Here is an 18478-nt window from a genome sequence, read left to right on the forward strand (position 1 = left end):
ACATGATACACGTGGAGAACGCCAAATACCAAGCAAAATGATCGGTCTACATCCGCCCGGCTAGAAATAAAGAATGACATCGTTCAAGAAATGGAATAACCGAGAGATTTAAACCAAAAGCAGTAATATTTCCATCTGTCCGAGTGCATTCTCTGGGGAGGGTACAGTAGGCAACCAGACTCAAGCTTACTTGCCAAGATTGGGATGCGTTGTTATGACTTCCCAAAGCAAAGTTCGCCAAGTAACCGCCAAGTAGTTATCGACTGGGGTAGCGTCACCTGATAATACGCGCTCCAAAAGGGATACATATCAAAGGTGCGCGGTTGGTTCGGTGGAGTATTACATCCCAGATCCAACTATACACTTGGCTATAGTCTTGGCTATGCCTTGGCGAAATACAATACCCCGTCTGCAGTAAAACGTAACAGTATTTCTCCACAAAGCTTAGCCCCCCCTTTGGTTTTTCTCTGCAGTTTGTCTCTGGTCTTGTTTTCCCCAGTTTGCCCCAGATTTCCTTTACTTTCTCCTCCCCCAAGTTCCCACCCAACAAGATCCTTCTCTTTCTCCCTCTTGGCATCCGGGGGCGTCTTGGCCCTCCTTTGGACCGGGTTTACTGCGTAATTCGGATTAGAATGTCTGGGCATTCATACCCCGCGCGGCGTCTCTGCTTGCAACCATTACGACGACGCGAAGGTTATAAAAAAGGAGCTCCTCTGTCCCCCCCAGTCGCGTCTCGAGTCAGTCAGCTCTGCATCTTCAACTCTTTTTTCTTCTACCCTCTGTTGCCTTTTACAGCCAGTGTCATCTTTTGAGCCTCGTCTTAGGCTTAATTCCTGCCCACCATGGCCGCCGGCGTTGAGAGTGATCGGTATTCTCCTACCAAGGAGGAGGAGGGCATTGCTACCAACAGCGATGGCCCCGTCAACGACACTTCTGTTCCCTATGTCTCTGAGGAGACGGAGAACCGTATTTTGAAGAAGCTTGATCGACGCATCATTCCAATGGTTTGTTGGATTTATCTCATGAATTTTATGGATCGAGGTGAGTTTGGTCAGAGAAAATAACAGCAGAATTGACAACTGACATTCTGATACAGTCGGTATCGGCAATGCTCGTCTCTACGGTATGGAGGAGGAGCTCAACTTGGGACCCAACCAATACCAACTTGCCGTGTCAATTCTCTTCGTCACCTATTGTGTAAGTCAACAGCATTGTCATTGTGCAAAAAAGCATCGACTAACCTGAAACTCTCAGTTGTTCGAAACTCCCTCCAATCTAATCATCAAGAAGATGCAGCCCGCCCGATACATCGCCGGTCTCTGTTTCTTCTGGGGTATCGTCGCTTGCTTCACTGGATTCGTCACCAACCTTGGCTCTTTGATCGCCTGCCGTCTTCTCCTCGGTACCTTTGAGGCTGGACTCTTCCCTGGTATCATGTAAGTACCACCAACCCGAACTGGGAATGAATATGACTAACAATTTCTAGGCTTTACCTCACCACTTTCTACCACAAGAAGCACATCTCGCTCCGCAATGCCTATTTCTACTCCATCTCTGCCATTTCTGGTGCCGTTGGTGGTCTTGTCGCCCTTGGTATCGGAGAGCTAGATAACCACGACTGCTTCGAATGTGGTGCCGGTGGATGGCGGGCCTGGCGATGGATCATCACCATCAACGGAATTCCCACTGTACTGACTGCTTTCGCCGTTCCTTTCGTCCTCCCAAACACCCCTGGTACAGCCAAGTGCCTTACCCCAGAGGACCGCCAAGCTCTCATTGATCTTCGAAGCGCGGAGATTGGTCAGACAGCATCTGGCCAGGAGATGCACAAGGAGGATGTCATCGCTGCTATCAAGGATTGGAAGATCTGGGCCCTTTCCATTGCCCAGTACTGCAGTCACTCAGTCCTCTACAGCTTCAGTGTATTCTTGCCCACCATCATCAGGGAGATGGGCGACTGGTCCCCCAAGCAGATCCAGGGCATGACTGTCCCTGTTTATGTCGTTGGCTTTGCTACCTACCTGATCTGCGCGAGGATCAGCGATCGCACTCAACAACGAGGACTCTTTTGCATTGGTGGCGGACTGGTCATGATGCTCGGTTACATCCTTCTCATTGCCAACTACAACCAAGCCATGAGCTTCGCTGGTTGCTTCATCGTTGCTATCGGACTTTGGACTGGCTCAGGATCAGGTATGGCCTGGATTACCGTCAACCAGCCCCGATACGGCAAGCGTGCTTTCGCCAGTGGTATCTTCATCACTATCGGAAACTCTGCTGGTGTCGCCGCCCCCTTCCTCTTCAGCAAGCAAGACGAGCCTCACTACCGCCCTGGATACGCTGCTACCATTGGTATGCTGTTCCTTGCCGTCTGTATCCACACCACTGTTTACCTTCACTTCCGACGTCTTAACAAGAGAAAGCTGTCTGGTCAGGAGGACTGGAGAATGGAGGGCAAGACTGAGGAGGAGATTGCTGAGATGGGCGAACACAACCCCCGTTACTTGTACACCCTGTAAAGCGTCACCTGTTATGATTCTATCGAATAGAAGAGTATGAATTTAGTTTTGTCATGACTTGGGGGACTGGTATTTTACAGAGTTTGCTAGGCGTGATAGAGGATCCTACTACAATCTGAATTGAAAAGTTTCTCAAGATTGAAATGTCTTATGATTGATAACTATTGTTGCAACGTGAAAGTCTCTTGAGTGATCGGTATGACGTTGATTTTAGGCGTGTCAGATATCGCCTGTCGTGACCTGGTTTTGACTTTGACCTTGCTCGCGTATGGATTTTTTTCTCTCGTCGATATGAACCTGCTCAGCCAAGTGTTCCTCAACAAACAGTAATAGGTACTGTGGTCTAGTTGGTTATGACATCTCGTTAACACCGAGAAGGTCCCCGGTTCGAGCCCGGGCAGAACCTCATTTTTTGTCCTCTTCCAAGGTTGAAGACCCATTCTTGTGCGGACCCCAATGGCTGGAGATACCTGCATTTCCTTTTTACATAGTACTCTTTAATCTGGATGGATCTCGCTAACGCCAAGTCATCGACCACATCGTGAAGCACCACAAGTCCAGCCATAGCAGTACTTTGGAATCTCTGATCAAAATAGTGGCGACGAGATGACGCAAATGAGACCATCACATTGCTTGGCCTGGTAATATTATTGGCTTTATCATCCTGCTTCCTCGTTTAAAACCTCCTTGGCGCTGATGCAGTGTGTCTTGCGTGTAACTATCGTGACGTGCAAAATGATGAAAGCGGCGCACAAAGCTATCCAATGATAGGAAAAGCGCACCATGACGTGGGGGACAACATACGCCAAAACTCGTGAGGGGAGTGAGAAGAGGGGAATTCGAATTGAGTGCGGAGTTAGACTCTGCTCTAGTCGGCAAGGGAATAGCGTTCGTGAGTTTTCCCACTCAACAACACGGTGGGCTCTTGGGGTCAAGTGGGGGAATTGCTCAAGCCGCGGTTGTATCATTTCGGAGATAGTAGCTAGCTCCAACTACGGTGTAATGACTCGTAAATCACAGCGATACAAGGGATAGAAGTGGGAATAGACTGCCTGTGCACTAAAATTGACAATTTGTACCAGGATCATGACTTGTTCAAGGCATCACAGCAAGTTGACTGTGGAGAGTGCTTGACGAATGGTATTGACCAACTGTCCCTGCATTGGCCTTTGGTTCTCATCTCGAAAGTCGGTACCTACATCCAGACCATTGCGTGGTATGAAGCGCATCAAGTATAGCGAGCGGCGAAACTGCTCATAAATCCACTGTTTTTGTCTTTGAAACCCACCCTCAGATGACAGTGACTGCGAACATGGGTCTTCAAAGAGGCCAACGAGGTGAGATAAAACGCTTAGGGCGGCGATTGGGCCATGGATTAGATTATGGCGATTGTGATCGGTCCTCGAAACGTAGTGATTGCTATTCTTATACGCGATGAATGCTTCGTCTGCAGGCGGCAAATCGTGATAGCAGGGAAATGATAGTTGTTGGTCGTTGATATCTGTAAAGCTTATGGGCCGGGAACAATTGCCAAGATAGAATGGCATGCTTCGACTTATGTCTTCGATTAGGTTCAGTACATCCTGCAATTCCTTTCTGTCCGTCTCTGTACTTTCGCTGTTCAAGCTGCTAAATAGTTTTGCCTTGGCCAGCTCGACAGTGAGGCGGTACATGCGCCAGACATTCCAAATGTTGGCGATCTGAATGCTGGGATAAATATCGACCGTGCCGTCGTAAGTAGTGACAGAAGGAGAAATAGAGTTAGTGACCGAGAGTCTTCTGGGATGCCATATATCTGGTACTGTGTCCAGCCATGCTTGAAGCTGTGTCTCGACATCATAGACAATAGACGGAAGCTCTTGCAGTGCATTCAGAGCTATGCCTTCACTAGAAGACTCCGAATCTGCCATGACACTCTGTAGCCTGGACACAGATATCCCAATAATGTCCAGCATGTAGCTACAATTGTTTGGAAGAGCGGGAATCACTTCACTGTAAAGCCACTTCAGTTCGTCCTGTGTCAAAGGTACCTTGTGCCTGACACAAAAGGAAATCTTGCAGTGAAAATGGTTCCCTAGCAGATGCCCATGGTATCTAAACCTTCTCATTCTCTCTTGTGTCAACAAGGCCAAAGCACCCTTTCGGTGCGTCGTGTTAGACTTGTTGTGACCGAATATGGCGGCTAGAGTATCATGCTGCTGTAACATGAGCGCTGCAATGACAGTCGCACCTTTTTCTTGTTCTTCGGGGCTGTTGACAGCACACTGTAGCTTTTCTAGTGCTTGGTTATATAGTTTGATTGGCAATGAGGTGGCGACGTCGGACGGTCGTAATAGTGCCCAAAGCTTGATCGAGGTAGCTTTGACTGCTACGGATAATACCGAATCCTGGGACTCAGTTGCAAGCACTGGACGAACAAGTTCCAAGAAACCTCGGGTTGACTCCATATTTCGACCAACATCAGTGACATATGTGAGAAAGAAGGATACTGCCATGTCCTGTTGTTTTGGTAGTAGGCTTGGTGATATCCCGACGTGCCGAAAAGTACATATGGTCCCTGGCTTCTGTCTTTCGCGGTTGGCTGTTGATTGATTTGAAGTCTGGAATTTGTTCATACATCGTGTAGTCTCGTCTCTGAACCTAATCCGAACAGGTTGCTTTCCATAACCCGCACATTGTCGCCCGACTCGATTACAGGCTTTGCAAAAAGGTTGAGTCTCGTCGCATTTGACACGCCGTTTCTTGCATGTGATGCAACCTTTTGAGGCACCTCGATTCACCATGTTGGAGTACTGATACGGGAATTTGAAGCAGGCTAGGAGGACAATTCCATCCGAGATGACTGTTTTATATATGATCTCTCACAACTGAGTCACCCTGATGATCATAGACATAAGATGTAAGCATATCTTGGACGTCAGATTTGGCGCTTACGTCACGGCACTCGTCGCAAAAAAGTTACCCTTTTCGGGTGTGATCATCGTTTGCTATGCTCACTGCAGCGTGGATCAGCCGACGGACTTTAGAATTTTCATTCTTCTACCGCGGATAGTGGCGTATTTGGCGTATTGGAGCCTCAGTAGATCGACAGGCGCATATTGACAGCGCGGCATTTTGCTACTTCGGGAACATCGTGGTCAGATTGCCGAGCTGAGATACCTATTTGTTTGTTCATCTTTCATTTCCCACATATTTCATCCGTTCGCCCAGTATTACTGGTAAAGTTTATTTTATGCTTATGTTGGAGCGATGCGGTTTCTCATTATATCAACGTCCGTTTCGTTGGCCTGAGTCTAGAATTCTTAAATACAGTACAAATGTCAACTAAGTAATAAGAATATCGAGTAAATTAACCTCCTAGGCTTTGGTATTGAAATTCGGACTACATGTCTACGAAAACACTACTTTCTCGGTGTTTTGATGTCTTTATGTGCTGTCTCATACCACTGCGAATTTATGGGATATCGAGTTTCGCTTTCAGCTCCTCGTCCAGGACTGTCAAACACATCTAGAAAGTGATGTAATAATATTCCATAGGAAATCTCATGATATTAATAGAATTCTCAGAATATCTTTACGAAAATAGGCCCGACAACTCGCGTGTGATAGTATTTGGTTTTTAAGTTGGGGCATCTGACAAATCAAGAATGTTGGTAATTCTTCATCATCAGGGTCGAAACGCCGCACCAGCACAGAATAGGAATCTGGCCCGTCGGTAGCGTCTGCAAGGCTAATGGTTTCAATGGAGCTGGTGTTGCACTGCGAATAAGACTAGGGTAGTTAATGCGGGGTTCAACACGAGGTTTCTACATATATAAATCCTATAACTTCTATCTCAAACATAGTCATCAACATACATCCATCATCTATACACTTATACCAAAATGGCTCCTCTTGATAATCCAGCTGTGCCCAAGGGCTCCGTCGTCCTCGTTACCGGCGTCAACGGATTCCTCGGCTCTCACGTTGCCAAGCAGTTCCTCGAGTTCGGCTACAAGGTCCGCGGTACTGTCCGCGACCCAGCAAAGAACTCTTGGCTCTCAACTGCCTTCGACAACCAATATGGTCAGGGTAACTTTGAGCTTGTTAAGCTGGCAGATATGACCTCCGAGGAGGACCTGAAAGAAGTCGTCAAGGGTAAGACACCTCCCAACTTTGGCGCACAGGCACTAAAATCAGACCATTCTAGGCGTCTCTGTTATTGCCCACACTGCTTCCATCATGTCTCTTAACCCCGATCCCAACAAGGTCATCCCTGATGCCATTGCCGGTGCTCTCACCGCGCTTAAGGTTGCCTACGGCGAACCAAGCGTCAAGCGCTTTGTCCTCACCTCTTCATCAAGCGCCGCCACCATCTCCATGCCCGGAAAGCCTCACGCCCTTGTGAACGAGGAGAGCTGGAGTGAAGGTGCTGTTAAGATTGCGTGGTCAGACCCTCCTTACACAATGGCGCGAGCCGGTGCTGTTTACGCTGCCAGCAAGGTTCAGTCCGAACAGGCCATTTGGAAGTACCACAAGGAACACCAGAGCGAGAGACCTGATCTGGTTGTCAACACTGGTGAGACTTCAACGAATGGGCATATGGAACTTCAGCTAATCGAAACTAGTCCTGCCAAACTACAACTGGGGTAAGACGATTGACGCGGCCAACCAAGGCTACCCTAGCAGCTCTGGCCTGCCCGTTATGCTTTACAAGAACAAGGTAGCCACTATGCATCGCCGAACCGCGCCCCGTAAGCCCCGCCATTCACCCAGATCATGAAAACCCTGGACTAACTTGTGGTAGAATACTTCATCGATGTCGACGACACTGGAAGACTTCACGTTGCGGCCGCCATCTTCGACCACGTCAAGGATCAGCGCATCTTTGGTTTTGCCGGTCGCTTCAACTGGAACCAAGTTCTCGATATCCTCCGAAAGCACTACCCTGAGAAGACATTCCCCGAGAACTTCGCGGATGGAGAGGACGCCAACGAGATCGAGCCTAGAGACAAGGCCGAGCAGCTGCTGAAGGACCTTGGTCGACCTGGCTGGACTAGCTTGGAGGACGCTATCATTGCCAATGTTGAGGACTTGGACAAGGATGGAGATGACGTCTGGTACAAGGACTATGCCGAGCTTGAGTCGCTCGCTCAACCTGCCTGAGTCTCCAGTCCAGGGCATCGAAATATATAGATATAGAAACAAGAGAATTTGAACTCTGCCTATGAATGATGATGTCGTGTTGTCAATCACTCTGCGCCGTAACACTTATGATGACTGAAACATACGATTATGAATGTCTCACTGTGCTAGCCAGTTTCTTTCCATGTTCTCGCTAAATCAAACCGGCCATGACCTCACTGTTCTCTAGCCATTCCTCCAACTCCATACTATTTCCCATCCACATCATCGGGTTGATAACGCGAAATTCGTCGCCCACACCGTCTACACTAGTTCCTGCATTATTGCTTCCAATCGCCCCATCACCGACGATACTATTTTGCTGAGAAAACATATTATCATGTCGACTAGGATTGCCACCGCTTGCAGAAGAGAATCCCAGAGCGTCCAAGTAAGAGTCTATTTTTGAACCGTATTGCCGGTTGTCCGCTGGTGTCGTAGAGTGAAACTTGATGTAGCTTAGAGCAATTTTGCAAAGAGTTTGGAACAATCGATGTAACCTAGCAGCGGGTCTAGAAATTGATGTGGCAGATTGGATAGACGTGACAAAGGCCTGAAGACGGGCAAGATCCGACTCATTTTGGGTTTCGATGACATGACAGAAAATGACGATGAATGGAATAAATGGAGCAAATAGAAGTGTCCTAATAAGTACGTTAGCAAAAACTCGATCAATATTTGGAATCGCCCAGATGTAACTGCTTGCGTACCAATGCATGTATGTCGCAAGATATGGTGTTGCACTTCTTTGAATGAGGGCTATGCATTCTTCATGCTTCTGTAAGGTTGTCCTAGCAGCAGCGATGCAGTCGGAATTGAAAGTTGTAGCAGAGCCAGGCAAGCGTGGAGCAGCGCGATGAACAAGCGTGAGGAGTGATAGGCGGAGGACGTTATCCGACACATAGAAGAAATTCACTAGATCCTCGCCAGAACTCTTCTTTGCTTCTTCCAGCCATATGGTCTAGTGGTGGTATTAGTAATGAGACCAAACGTATGTTTGTATTGTGCTGGCATACATTGGTTTCCAAGGTTGTTGTCTCTAATTGATGCAGATCCGATAGCAAAGCCTCAACCCTGGACTGCTTGACCTGGTCGGATTGTGCCATAGCATTGGGGCTGTACAACATCTCGTAAATATTGCCTTGGCATCGGGCTGTCTCGATCCACAAAACAAAGTAGGCGGAAACGGGTTCCGAATGAGCATCGTTGATAGATGGTCGAGGTATCGTGATATCCCAGTCAGGGATTGTCGAGGGTCGCCCTAGCCTCAGAGATAGACTCTTGTCGATGAAGTAGATGCTCCAAAATAAAAACTGTTTGTATCGGGAATCCTCACTCTTATCGTTTTCCATCGATGAGAGTCTATGGTAGGCGTTAGTCTGGCACAGCTCTGATGCCTTTACAGTCAAGGTCCATGACAGAGACGGCTTCGACAGCTCGATAGCATAGAAAGCCTTCGACGTGGTTAGCGGAAGTATTTTCGATTAGCGCCGGGTTACATACTCCAAACACAAGAGCAAGAATCATATCAGTTGTCGCAGGTAGATGTAACGGCAGGTTGGATAAAGCAGTCTCAAGATTGTCGCGACACAAGATACTATGTGCAGTGTATGCTTCCTTTTCTTGTGCCGAAACATGGAAAATGTAGTCTCGAAACAAGGAATAAAGGCCAGCGTTAACAGTGATAAAGTTGGCTTCGGAATGGTTGTCATTGAAGTAAACGTCAAGACACATGTCGGTGAAGCGCTGGAATGGAAGGAACTCGTAAATCCAACCACTTCCCACGAGTTCTTTGGCTGGGGCATCAATCATGATGTCAGTTTGGGAATTTTGCATGGACAATATCTTGTGTGAGGGGGGTCAGCAAGCTCACCTTTTGCAATTCGGATCAGAGCAATAGCCGTCTTTAGTGGAGGCATTTCACATTGTGGCTGTTTCAATGGCTGGATTGGTCTGGCATGCGGGTATGGTGCCTCGTCAATTGCAGCACCTTGTTGCGTTAGGATGTCAGACAACTCATCGAGAGTCTCAGATAGTTCTGGGCTAGACTGTTGTATGGAGTCCGTCGCGGCGACCTTTTGCAAGAACTCGTTGGCAAAGGCAGAGTGGGCGGTCAATGAAGATTCTCCCTCGACTACCTGCCCCCGAGCCTGCCTCGGCTGGGATGAGTGGCTGGCTGGTGTGGGTAAAGAGAGTGGTGTCTCTGTAGACATCCATGAAGTCTTTGCTGGTTGAGAACTTTCGTTGGATGAGCCACCCACTTGGAGTTTTTCAAGAAGTCCAATGGCTTTTGCTAGCTTGTTATCGATAAGGTCTATCTTTCGTTCACTTAAGGCGAAGAGTTGGCATGTTATTGTGCAAGCTAGGCGGCTTTCAGAGGACAACGTACTATTGGGGAGTGAGTAGAATTCGTGTGCGTTTCCTTGGAGGTTGGATGGGAGTGTAAACACATGCTATTTTGGCGTTGATGCAGTGGAAGCATGGGGATTCTCTATCGCAGCGGACCTGGAAGTATGTCAATCTGCTTGAGGCTCTGGCTGCAATGATGATGCGGGGTTGCAATACCTTACGGGCACGACAAGCATCACACTACGAGATAAAACATTCATCAACAGGTGTGTCAAAAGCAAGGGAAGTGGGCACTAACAGCTCGTCGATTTGATTCGGGGAGTCCCGGTGGCCAGTCAGGGCCACCGCCAAGTCTGTTGGCCTCGAATTGTCCCTCGTCATCCATGATAGCCAGGTATGCAATGCAATGCAGTGCAATGCTTGCTCGCTCATCTACTACGTAGACGTTGAGACTCGGAAATTGTGAAGTCGGCCTCCGGTAACCACACAAGTAACGATGATAAGCGTGACAAGACGCCGGGCGAGAGAGAGCTGGATTTTGTCCAACTTGGCTAAACCGTGGCTGAGTGTCGATGACGCAGACGACGGGCCACTTGATTGGATGATGAACAGGTGGTTTCAGTGTTATACACAGATAACTAGACAAGCATAATTCCCTTAGATTGAAAATCTCGGCGTGACTCTATGGCCATCAATGACTTGACTCACCGAACTAGACTCGGAGCCGGGCCACGGGCCACGGAACCCGCAAGCAGCGACGGCCGAGCCTAAGAGCCACATCAGGCTAAGCCAATCATATGCTATATTTCAACTAGCATGAGATGTCATATAAACTTGCTCAAATCGAATCAAGTACCTCATTACTTTACTCGATCAACAGGAACTATGGGTTTCACAGTCATTATTGTCGGAGGGAGTGTGTCGGGCCTTTCATTGGCCAGCATGCTCGAAAAGTTCAACATCAATTACATCCTGCTCGAAGCACATCCTACTATTGCTCCTCAACTAGGCGCAAGTCTCGGCCTTCTCCCATCTGGCCTGCGAATCCTGGATCAGCTTGGATGCTACGACAAAATTCGCAATAATGTTGGCAACACCTATTACGCTGCTCAAATGCGCTTGTTTAGTGGGAAAACATGGATCGACACAAAACCCACCACGTTCTCGGAGAAGCTGGAAGAAAGGTGCGTTATCAGAGAGAGGTATCTACAAACGGGTGGTGCTAACGGGTTCTCGCAGAATTGGATATCCTCAAACCTTTGTTGATCGCCAAACCGTCATTCAAGTTCTGTTCGACAGCCTCAAGTACAAGGATCGCGTGTTGACAAGTAAACGCGTCAACGTTGTGGAACATGGCGGCGACCATGTTACTGTACATACAACAGACGGATCAAAATACACCGGAGATATTGTTGTTGGTGCTGATGGAATCCACAGCAAGGTCAGGCAAGAGATGTGGCGGATTGCAAATGATGCAAAGTCTGACCTCTTCAAGCCAGACCCACTGGTTGGTTAGTACTCCCTTACCATGATCCTGGCAACATTAGCTGACAGAATAAACAGGCCTTCAATGCGAGTCCAAGTGCATCTTTGGGATTTCCAAAAGGCCTCCTGGTTTGCCTGCGTCACCTCAGCAGATCAATGCCTTCTTCAAGAACAGCAACTACATGATCATTTCCGCACCCGAGAACCGTTACTATTGGTTTCTCTTCACGGAAGCCAATAAAGTCTATGGAAAGGATATTCCCAGGTACACCAAAGAGGACGAACTCCAGCTTGCGGAGGAACATTTCGAAGACCAGTTGACCGAAACAACAACTTTCAAGGATCTTTATGAACACAGACTGCAAACCTCTCTCGTCAGTATTGAAGATCATGTTTTTCCACGGTGGCATTATCGAAGGATCATCACGATCGGTGACGCAGCACACAAGGTATGTTGAAGCACGCAACGCCACAAGAATCCTGTTTGACTAATTTGGCTCGACAGTTGCATCCCATCAGTGCCCAAGGAGGTAATGGCGCCATGGAGACCGCTGCTGTCCTTGTCAACACTCTTGTTGACGCTCTTCAAGACCAAGATGCGAAAGGATCGCTGACAGAATGCGAAATTGATGCAATCTTCACTGACGTCCAGGCGAACCGATTCCAACGGGCCGTGGATGCCGTGAACCAGGGTCGTCGGACAAACTCAGCCTCGATCAAGGAAACCCTTTTCTCCAAGATTTTCGTTGACTACTTCTTCCCACGATTCGGTCAGAGTTTGATTTTCAGCCTCATTGTCAAAAACACAATGAGCGGCCCCTGCATTGCACGTCTACCAGTACCAGAGAGGTACATCATGGCTGTTGAACGTCACCAGAGGCGTAATCCTAAGAAGAATTGGACGACCTGGACTTTGATGTCTCTTGGAGCCGGCTTTCTTTTCGTTTTCATGTTTTCAAGGATGAGAGTCTGAGGCCAGGAAGTATAGTAAAAGAAATAGACTAGATAGAGATAGATACAGAAATGACAGAGTTCGAAAATTGCATACAAATGAGTGTGTTGTTTTATTCAACACTCCACGCCGACCTATCCACCGAAGTTCTCATGTGCAGTCTTGTAATACCCCGGCATACAGTCATCAATTGTCCCTACTAGCTAGTCTAATAACAGTCTTGTAGAGTTTGATCATCCTCTTCGACATGATCGTCCGTCTCCTTTGCAGATGGAGCCGGATCAACCACTTTCAACTCGATTCTAATTTCGTTGATACGCTAAAATGCGTCAGAATCTGAAAGACTACCGGAATCAGTTTACTTACCCGATCAACCAACTTCTCGGCTCCCCCGCAAAGCTCGTTCCGTTTTTCTTCGATTTCAAGAATACCTTTCTTGAAGTCGGCTTCAGTGTCGTCAAAACACAGACCAGTCAACCAAGAAACTCCTGGATGAATGTAGGTGTTTGAAACCTCGTTGTACAGAGTCGTTGCCTTGTATGCAGTCATAAATTTTGATTTCATCAGCTCGCCGTCATTGGCATAATCCTATTAGTCAGATCAGTTGGTGCTTAAGGTTCGTTAAATAGAAAGAAAGAAAGAAAAACATACTCGTCTCGTCTCGTGGTCTTGTCTGATTTCGTCTTGATCTTGGGGTGTCATGCCTTCCATCAGATACAGACCTTGTTCGTCTTGGATATTGTCCATCACCCTTTGGATGCCGATCAAAAAATCCATAAAGTGTTCAACCTGCTTCTGCAGGTTGCTGAGGTCTTGGAGGGTTTCTGCCAAGAGCTCCTTCATACCAATCTGATGATGTTAGATATGCATGTTGAGCTGTACCGTGTTGCCAACTCACAGTAGACCCAATCTCGTCGTGAAGCTCGTTAACTCTGTCGTCCAGCACCTTGATATTCTCTTGGAGATAGTCCATTCTACCCGGAAGGCCGGCCGACAAAGCAGCATTAATCAAAACCGGAACGCCTACAGCCATCACTGCGCCGACAGTAAGCCCAAGTTCGATTCTAGCGCTATTTTCTTTAATCCACTTCGGTCAGTTCTGCGGATACACGTTGTTCTTGTCACTTACCCCTCACAACGATAAACCCCCTTGTGAGGCTGTCCCATGTCGATTTGAGGTGCTGAGTGGCTTCTGTCTGGGCTATTATTCTTTGTTGTATCCTATCTCTCTCACGCTGGCGCTCAGCGAGGAGCTTCTCAGTTTCTTTTTTCTCCTTCTCGTTGTCGGCTAATTTAAGTCAGCTTCAGTAGCCCCAACCTACTTGATAAATACACACTTGTCTTTTGTTCTAGTGCAGACAGCAAGATCTTGGTTACTTCGTTCCATTGAACATAGTCTTGTTTTAACTCGGCAATGATTCGGACAGACTTTGCAACATTGTTTCTACCTCGCTTGATGTACTCCTCTCGTCGTCTCTGCCACAGCACGGACTGTCTCTCGTTTACGGTGTACCTTTGAATGGAATCGACCTGTTTAGGTTGTCAGTTTCCAAGCTAGACACGACGTCAATTGTGCCTCACAATGCCACTGTCTTTTGCCATTTCGAACGCAAGGCAATTGACGGTGCCCATCTGCTCTGCTGTCTTCCTCAATGCATCTTGACCCAGCTGGGCACATTCTCGGATATTGGCTCTCAATGAGGTGTACCTGAACACATATTAATACACCGTGACTTCACCGGAAGTTGAACATACTTCAAGCCTTCGACATGAATATCAAGTGCAGTAATTGATTGTTGCGACATGAGTAGCTTACAGCGGGCCATCAAAATAATACACTCTGGTGCATTCTGGATCTGGTGGCCCCATTTCGCTGGGTCTGCTTGATCTTGGAGGTCATTCCTACGTGGTAGAAGTTGCTGTTGATCCATGTTGCCGACACCAGTGTCGTTATTTGACTTGCACTCATCAACCAGGACAATCTCTCCGGTTATATACACCAGCTCTTCGGTCTCCGTGATTGCTCTCGGTGGTATATCAAAATGTTTCGGAGATCCCAAATTGTATTTTGCATGGACAATATGATGTCGATCTTAGGAATGAGGCCAGAACATGAACGTCTGACTCCTGTTATCTCAAACAATCACTGGTCAATCTTGACTGTAATGCAGGCTGACTTGACCGACTCTGTTACACGGAACTACTTATATGATAGCCGACATGAGTCACATAAGATACAAAGCTACATTATGCACGGAAATTTAAACGGGCCAATTGGAGGGACTTAACAAATGGTTACTATGCATGTGGTATAGCCAAACAACACAGGCGTCTCATCGTTACACATGGATGCAAGGAAATTTAAACCAGCCAGTCATCCCTTCCCAGCACAGCATATTTCTTCATTAGGGTCTAGAGAAACACATTTACTAACTTTGCAATTTCACACCGCTAGTCAAAGAACGAAGTTCACGATGAGCGCATTGGACCTCGAACAATTGGCTATGGACACAAACCCAGAAGGTGCCTGCCGCAGGCCAACACCTGAAGATTGGGCCAAGATGAAGAATTATATTCATGAGATCTACATCAAGAACAATAGATCAAGGAAAGTATTGATGCAAATGATGAAAAGAAAGGGGTTCGACGCAACGTAAATAACATGTCAGAAGATATTTGACACCTTCATCTGACAACTTCTAGACCCAAAATGTATACCGATCAGTTCAAAAGATGGGGTGCAGAATTCAACAAGAACCAGAACTCAGATGGTACACGACTTGTCTTCAGTAGTGATACTCCCAGAACACGACCCAGACGTCGAGTTGACCAAGTTGTACCAAGAGCTCATTTTCCTCACCTACGACCTCGCTTATCCATGGACACTCAATTGTCTGACGGATATACCAGGTACAGGGCTTTTCTAAATTCGACAAAAGTTTATGTATATGGTCTATTTGACAGTTTCAATCTCTCTGCAAACATGTTCGACGTCATTGTCCCTGTAGGTACCACGGATTATTCATCAGTCTGGCAACAGATAGGTGCTGAGATATTCGGCTTCATAACACTTCTGGAAAGCAACAAAACTGACGAAGCATGGATAACATACAACATTGTTGGCGAGAGGCTGAAAAGTATTGTTGGTGTCGAGAATGACTATGGGATGATCATCAAGCTCTGGCCCATATGTACCAGGCTTCTCAACGCAGCCGTGATTTACAGAGATGATTCGATCTTGTTCAGATTCCTTCACTTCCTACGTCGACTGGTAATTCAACGTTACAACAAAGGCGGCCGAGACCATCCCATTCCCAAGCTGCTCACATGCTTGTGTCAGATTCCAATCGGCGAATTTTCCAAAGCCATACAGATGGGCTACTTGAAGACGATTCATTGCCTTGAGAATCGACTGTCGTTTGATAACCCTCTTGTACAGTCAACATGGTCCAACTACATGAACAAGTGCGATCGTCAAGCGTTGCCTGTCGATGTTCTCACCTCGCGCTATTCAACTGTTTTGCAAGCGGCTAGACAGTCATTCACACCGACGGGAACAAGGACAATTGAGATTCTCCACGATTATATTTATACTGCATACTACAATGCTGAGGATTATCAGTTGACGTGGAATCTTGCTTGGGAGACTGTCAGACTAGCTGGGTCTCCAGAACTCATGAGGGAGCACCCCATTTGGTGCAAGGCGATGCAAAGTTATGCCTTAGCGGTAAAGTTGATGTACATGATTTCTCGCGATATGGGTCCAAGAAATCTAGCGGTTACAGAACTTGAATTGGCCATTAAGAGGTTGGAAGGAGGAGACAGAGAATGTGGCACGAGAGCGCATATGTTGAAGGGCATACTTAACAGAAGCGAGAGAATTGCCGATTAGCGAAACATTGGAAAAATACGATTGATTATTGTACCAAGATAAACAAAAAAGATAAATCTTACACCCCAGATAATTAATTGATTTCTATTTTATAAGTAAAAATAGAAAAAAAGAAACCTGTTTAACAGGTGGCTGGATCTCTCCCGCCGGGAATTGAACCCGGGTCTCAAGCGTGACAAGCTTGCATACTGACCACTATACTACGGAAGATGAACAATCTGAAGACTGCTGTAGCTGGGGGGTTGTTGGAAGCTGGTCTGTTATTTTGGTATATGAAGTATTCCACCTTCCTATGAATTCGTTCAAAGAGTAGCCAGCACGACAACGTGGGACTTGGATTCTTTTGTTTCTTTTTATCTTTTGTTTGTTGTTAAAAGAAAAACCCATGTATAATAAGAATGTCTGAAGTGACTACCTATTCTGTATCTGCTGCTACCTATAGATCTTTATCCCCTTGCTCACTACTACTCCAGCGATCTCATCTGGGAGAACATGGAATTGATATCAAGGTTTTTTGCCACTCCGGCTACAGAGATACTGTGCCCATCCGTGTGTATCTGCGAAATATTCTGTTCGATATTGGTCTCTTCCCTGTCTGTGTTGATAAGCCCCGCCAAAGCAATGCTGTTGCCTGTAGTTTTGACGTCACGGATATTCTGCTTGGTACGTTCAGACACAGTCGCTTTGAGTGCTTCTTCTGAAGTTCGTTGAAACGCCTCAATCATGCCTTTCTGCCGGATTATCTCATTGAGTAGAGCTCTTTTGTCTCCGTCTTCGTTCTCATGAAGCTCCAATACTCCCCTTTCATACTTGATAGCTGCCTTTAGATCATCGCGAGCCTCGTTGACTCCTTTCGTAATGCGACTCTCCAGATTCAAGAGCATTTTATCACCTAACTCTTTTTCTATCCCTTCTTGTCGAGACATTTTCAGACTAGTGATATATCAGCAAGCTTCGTCGAGACTTGTGGATATCAGACATTGAACAAGCGTACTAGGTTGCGGTATCCAGAGTCACACTCAAAATCTTGATGCTTTGGCTCAGTTGGTCGTTGAGGAGACGAATTCTTCTCTGGCGCAAGACCCCAATCTTGGCGTTATCAAAAAAAGAACTCTTATCGCCATTAGAGTGCCGCGTCCAGTGAGTGAGGGAAACACTGAAATCTGTACACGCCCGGTTGCAGTTTTCCAAGGCAAGTTTGATCTCGGGACTGAGCACTAGTTTGGCTGGAGTTTCACTTATGGCAAAATCTAGTCTTGCCAGCAGTGGTTTTAGTTGAGCAAGTTCACTTTGTATGCTCCTCAAAGACTCGGGGGCGTGTCGGATATTGTTAATGGCGTTTGACAAGAGCCCGATTCCCTCGAATGTTGCTGCGATGATGCCAACAATAGAGGCGGCAATGCTGAGGGGGTCCGCCATGATGAAGGAGGAGAGGGTTGGGAAAGGCACAAACTACCTACAATAGCTTTCATTCTGGGAAATACATGACTTAAGTTGAGGGGGCTTATCTGACACGCAGACCAGGCTACAGTGTTGTATTATTAGAACTACTAATCTTAGATGGTCTTGGCCTTCTTACAGTATTGGCTCCTTCAAGCGCTGAAAAGCAGGCTGCGAAAGCAAGAATCATGATCGATGTTTGTGTCGTACTTATTGGTTGCACAATCTTACACGCATAAGTCACGCTGAAAAAACAGGTAGTCTAACCGACCTTGCACATCCTAATAACAAAGAGGCCGGTTCCCCAGACATCAGCCTATCTGATCTTTTGTCCAACCTTTCATCGGGAAGAACTGACTATACATTTGCATAATTGTGTCCATCATGCCAGTACAATTTTCAGAGTCGGCCGAGGATGCCATGCCGACGAGCCGACAAGACATTCGACACATTTCGGTAACAAATGGAGGAATGTCTTTTGCTGGTAACTTTCAGAATCTCACCATTGCGAACAAGCAGCAGGGTAATAGTCACACACAAGCACCAGGCACTCTGTCATTGACATATCATCAAGTGAATTTTAAAGACAAGATCAAGAACTGCAGCAATCATGTGTTCGTTAGTCATCCAGACATTGATAGGGAAAGCCTTGCCAGTGCCAAGGGTCAACGAGCTCCG

The 18478-nt window shown here is 46.9% G+C and overlaps 8 protein-coding genes and 2 non-coding genes across 10 annotated transcripts; 5 read left to right on the forward strand and 5 right to left on the reverse strand.

Annotated features, from left to right (window-relative positions):
• Nucleotides 1–783: 783 nt before the first annotated feature.
• FGSG_11219 (uncharacterized protein) lies at nucleotides 784–2519 on the forward strand (the record flags this gene model as incomplete). Its single annotated transcript, XM_011326818.1, has 4 exons — nucleotides 784–1041; nucleotides 1097–1197; nucleotides 1255–1436; nucleotides 1487–2519. Exons 1-4 carry the CDS (start codon nucleotides 843–845, stop codon nucleotides 2517–2519), a joined length of 1515 nt encoding a protein of 504 aa, XP_011325120.1. The 5' UTR covers nucleotides 784–842.
• A 332-nt stretch (nucleotides 2520–2851) lies between these two features.
• Nucleotides 2852–2925, forward strand: FGSG_20759. Its single transcript has one exon. It is a non-coding gene; the product is annotated as a tRNA-Val (tRNA).
• Nucleotides 2926–3622: 697 nt separating this feature from the next.
• Nucleotides 3623–5302, reverse strand: FGSG_11218 (uncharacterized protein; the record flags this gene model as incomplete). Its single annotated transcript, XM_011326819.1, has 1 exon — nucleotides 3623–5302. The coding sequence occupies one exon, from the start codon at nucleotides 5300–5302 to the stop codon at nucleotides 3623–3625; it is 1680 nt and encodes a 559-aa protein (XP_011325121.1).
• A 1101-nt stretch (nucleotides 5303–6403) lies between these two features.
• On the forward strand, nucleotides 6404–7664 carry FGSG_11217 (uncharacterized protein; the record flags this gene model as incomplete). The annotated part of the gene is made up of 4 exons (XM_011326820.1): nucleotides 6404–6656; nucleotides 6709–7077; nucleotides 7127–7252; nucleotides 7306–7664. The coding sequence occupies 4 exons, from the start codon at nucleotides 6404–6406 to the stop codon at nucleotides 7662–7664; spliced, it is 1107 nt and encodes a 368-aa protein (XP_011325122.1).
• Nucleotides 7665–7836: 172 nt separating this feature from the next.
• FGSG_11216 (uncharacterized protein) lies at nucleotides 7837–10412 on the reverse strand (the record flags this gene model as incomplete). The annotated part of the gene is made up of 7 exons (XM_011326821.1): nucleotides 7837–8326; nucleotides 8393–8643; nucleotides 8699–9136; nucleotides 9186–9478; nucleotides 9556–10070; nucleotides 10248–10271; nucleotides 10330–10412. The coding sequence occupies 7 exons, from the start codon at nucleotides 10410–10412 to the stop codon at nucleotides 7837–7839; spliced, it is 2094 nt and encodes a 697-aa protein (XP_011325123.1).
• Nucleotides 10413–10916: 504 nt separating this feature from the next.
• Nucleotides 10917–12489, forward strand: FGSG_11215 (uncharacterized protein; the record flags this gene model as incomplete). The annotated part of the gene is made up of 4 exons (XM_011326822.1): nucleotides 10917–11215; nucleotides 11271–11542; nucleotides 11595–11965; nucleotides 12022–12489. 4 exons carry the CDS (start codon nucleotides 10917–10919, stop codon nucleotides 12487–12489), a joined length of 1410 nt encoding a protein of 469 aa, XP_011325124.1.
• A 187-nt stretch (nucleotides 12490–12676) lies between these two features.
• On the reverse strand, nucleotides 12677–14100 carry FGSG_11214 (uncharacterized protein; the record flags this gene model as incomplete). Its single annotated transcript, XM_011326823.1, has 7 exons — nucleotides 12677–12787; nucleotides 12835–13056; nucleotides 13120–13317; nucleotides 13367–13491; nucleotides 13598–13756; nucleotides 13791–13998; nucleotides 14050–14100. The coding sequence occupies 7 exons, from the start codon at nucleotides 14098–14100 to the stop codon at nucleotides 12677–12679; spliced, it is 1074 nt and encodes a 357-aa protein (XP_011325125.1).
• Nucleotides 14101–14942: 842 nt separating this feature from the next.
• FGSG_11213 (uncharacterized protein) lies at nucleotides 14943–16360 on the forward strand (the record flags this gene model as incomplete). The annotated part of the gene is made up of 4 exons (XM_011326824.1): nucleotides 14943–15121; nucleotides 15172–15239; nucleotides 15274–15378; nucleotides 15408–16360. The coding sequence occupies 4 exons, from the start codon at nucleotides 14943–14945 to the stop codon at nucleotides 16358–16360; spliced, it is 1305 nt and encodes a 434-aa protein (XP_011325126.1).
• Nucleotides 16361–16498: 138 nt separating this feature from the next.
• FGSG_20760 lies at nucleotides 16499–16570 on the reverse strand. Its single transcript has one exon. It is a non-coding gene; the product is annotated as a tRNA-Asp (tRNA).
• A 254-nt stretch (nucleotides 16571–16824) lies between these two features.
• FGSG_11212 (uncharacterized protein) lies at nucleotides 16825–17779 on the reverse strand (the record flags this gene model as incomplete). Its single annotated transcript, XM_011326825.1, has 2 exons — nucleotides 16825–17293; nucleotides 17355–17779. The coding sequence occupies 2 exons, from the start codon at nucleotides 17777–17779 to the stop codon at nucleotides 16825–16827; spliced, it is 894 nt and encodes a 297-aa protein (XP_011325127.1).
• Between the last annotated feature and the right edge of the window lie 699 nt (nucleotides 17780–18478).

This window comes from Fusarium graminearum, chromosome 3, assembly GCF_000240135.3.
Source record: "Fusarium graminearum PH-1 chromosome 3, whole genome shotgun sequence".
NCBI lineage: Eukaryota > Fungi > Ascomycota > Sordariomycetes > Hypocreales > Nectriaceae > Fusarium > Fusarium graminearum.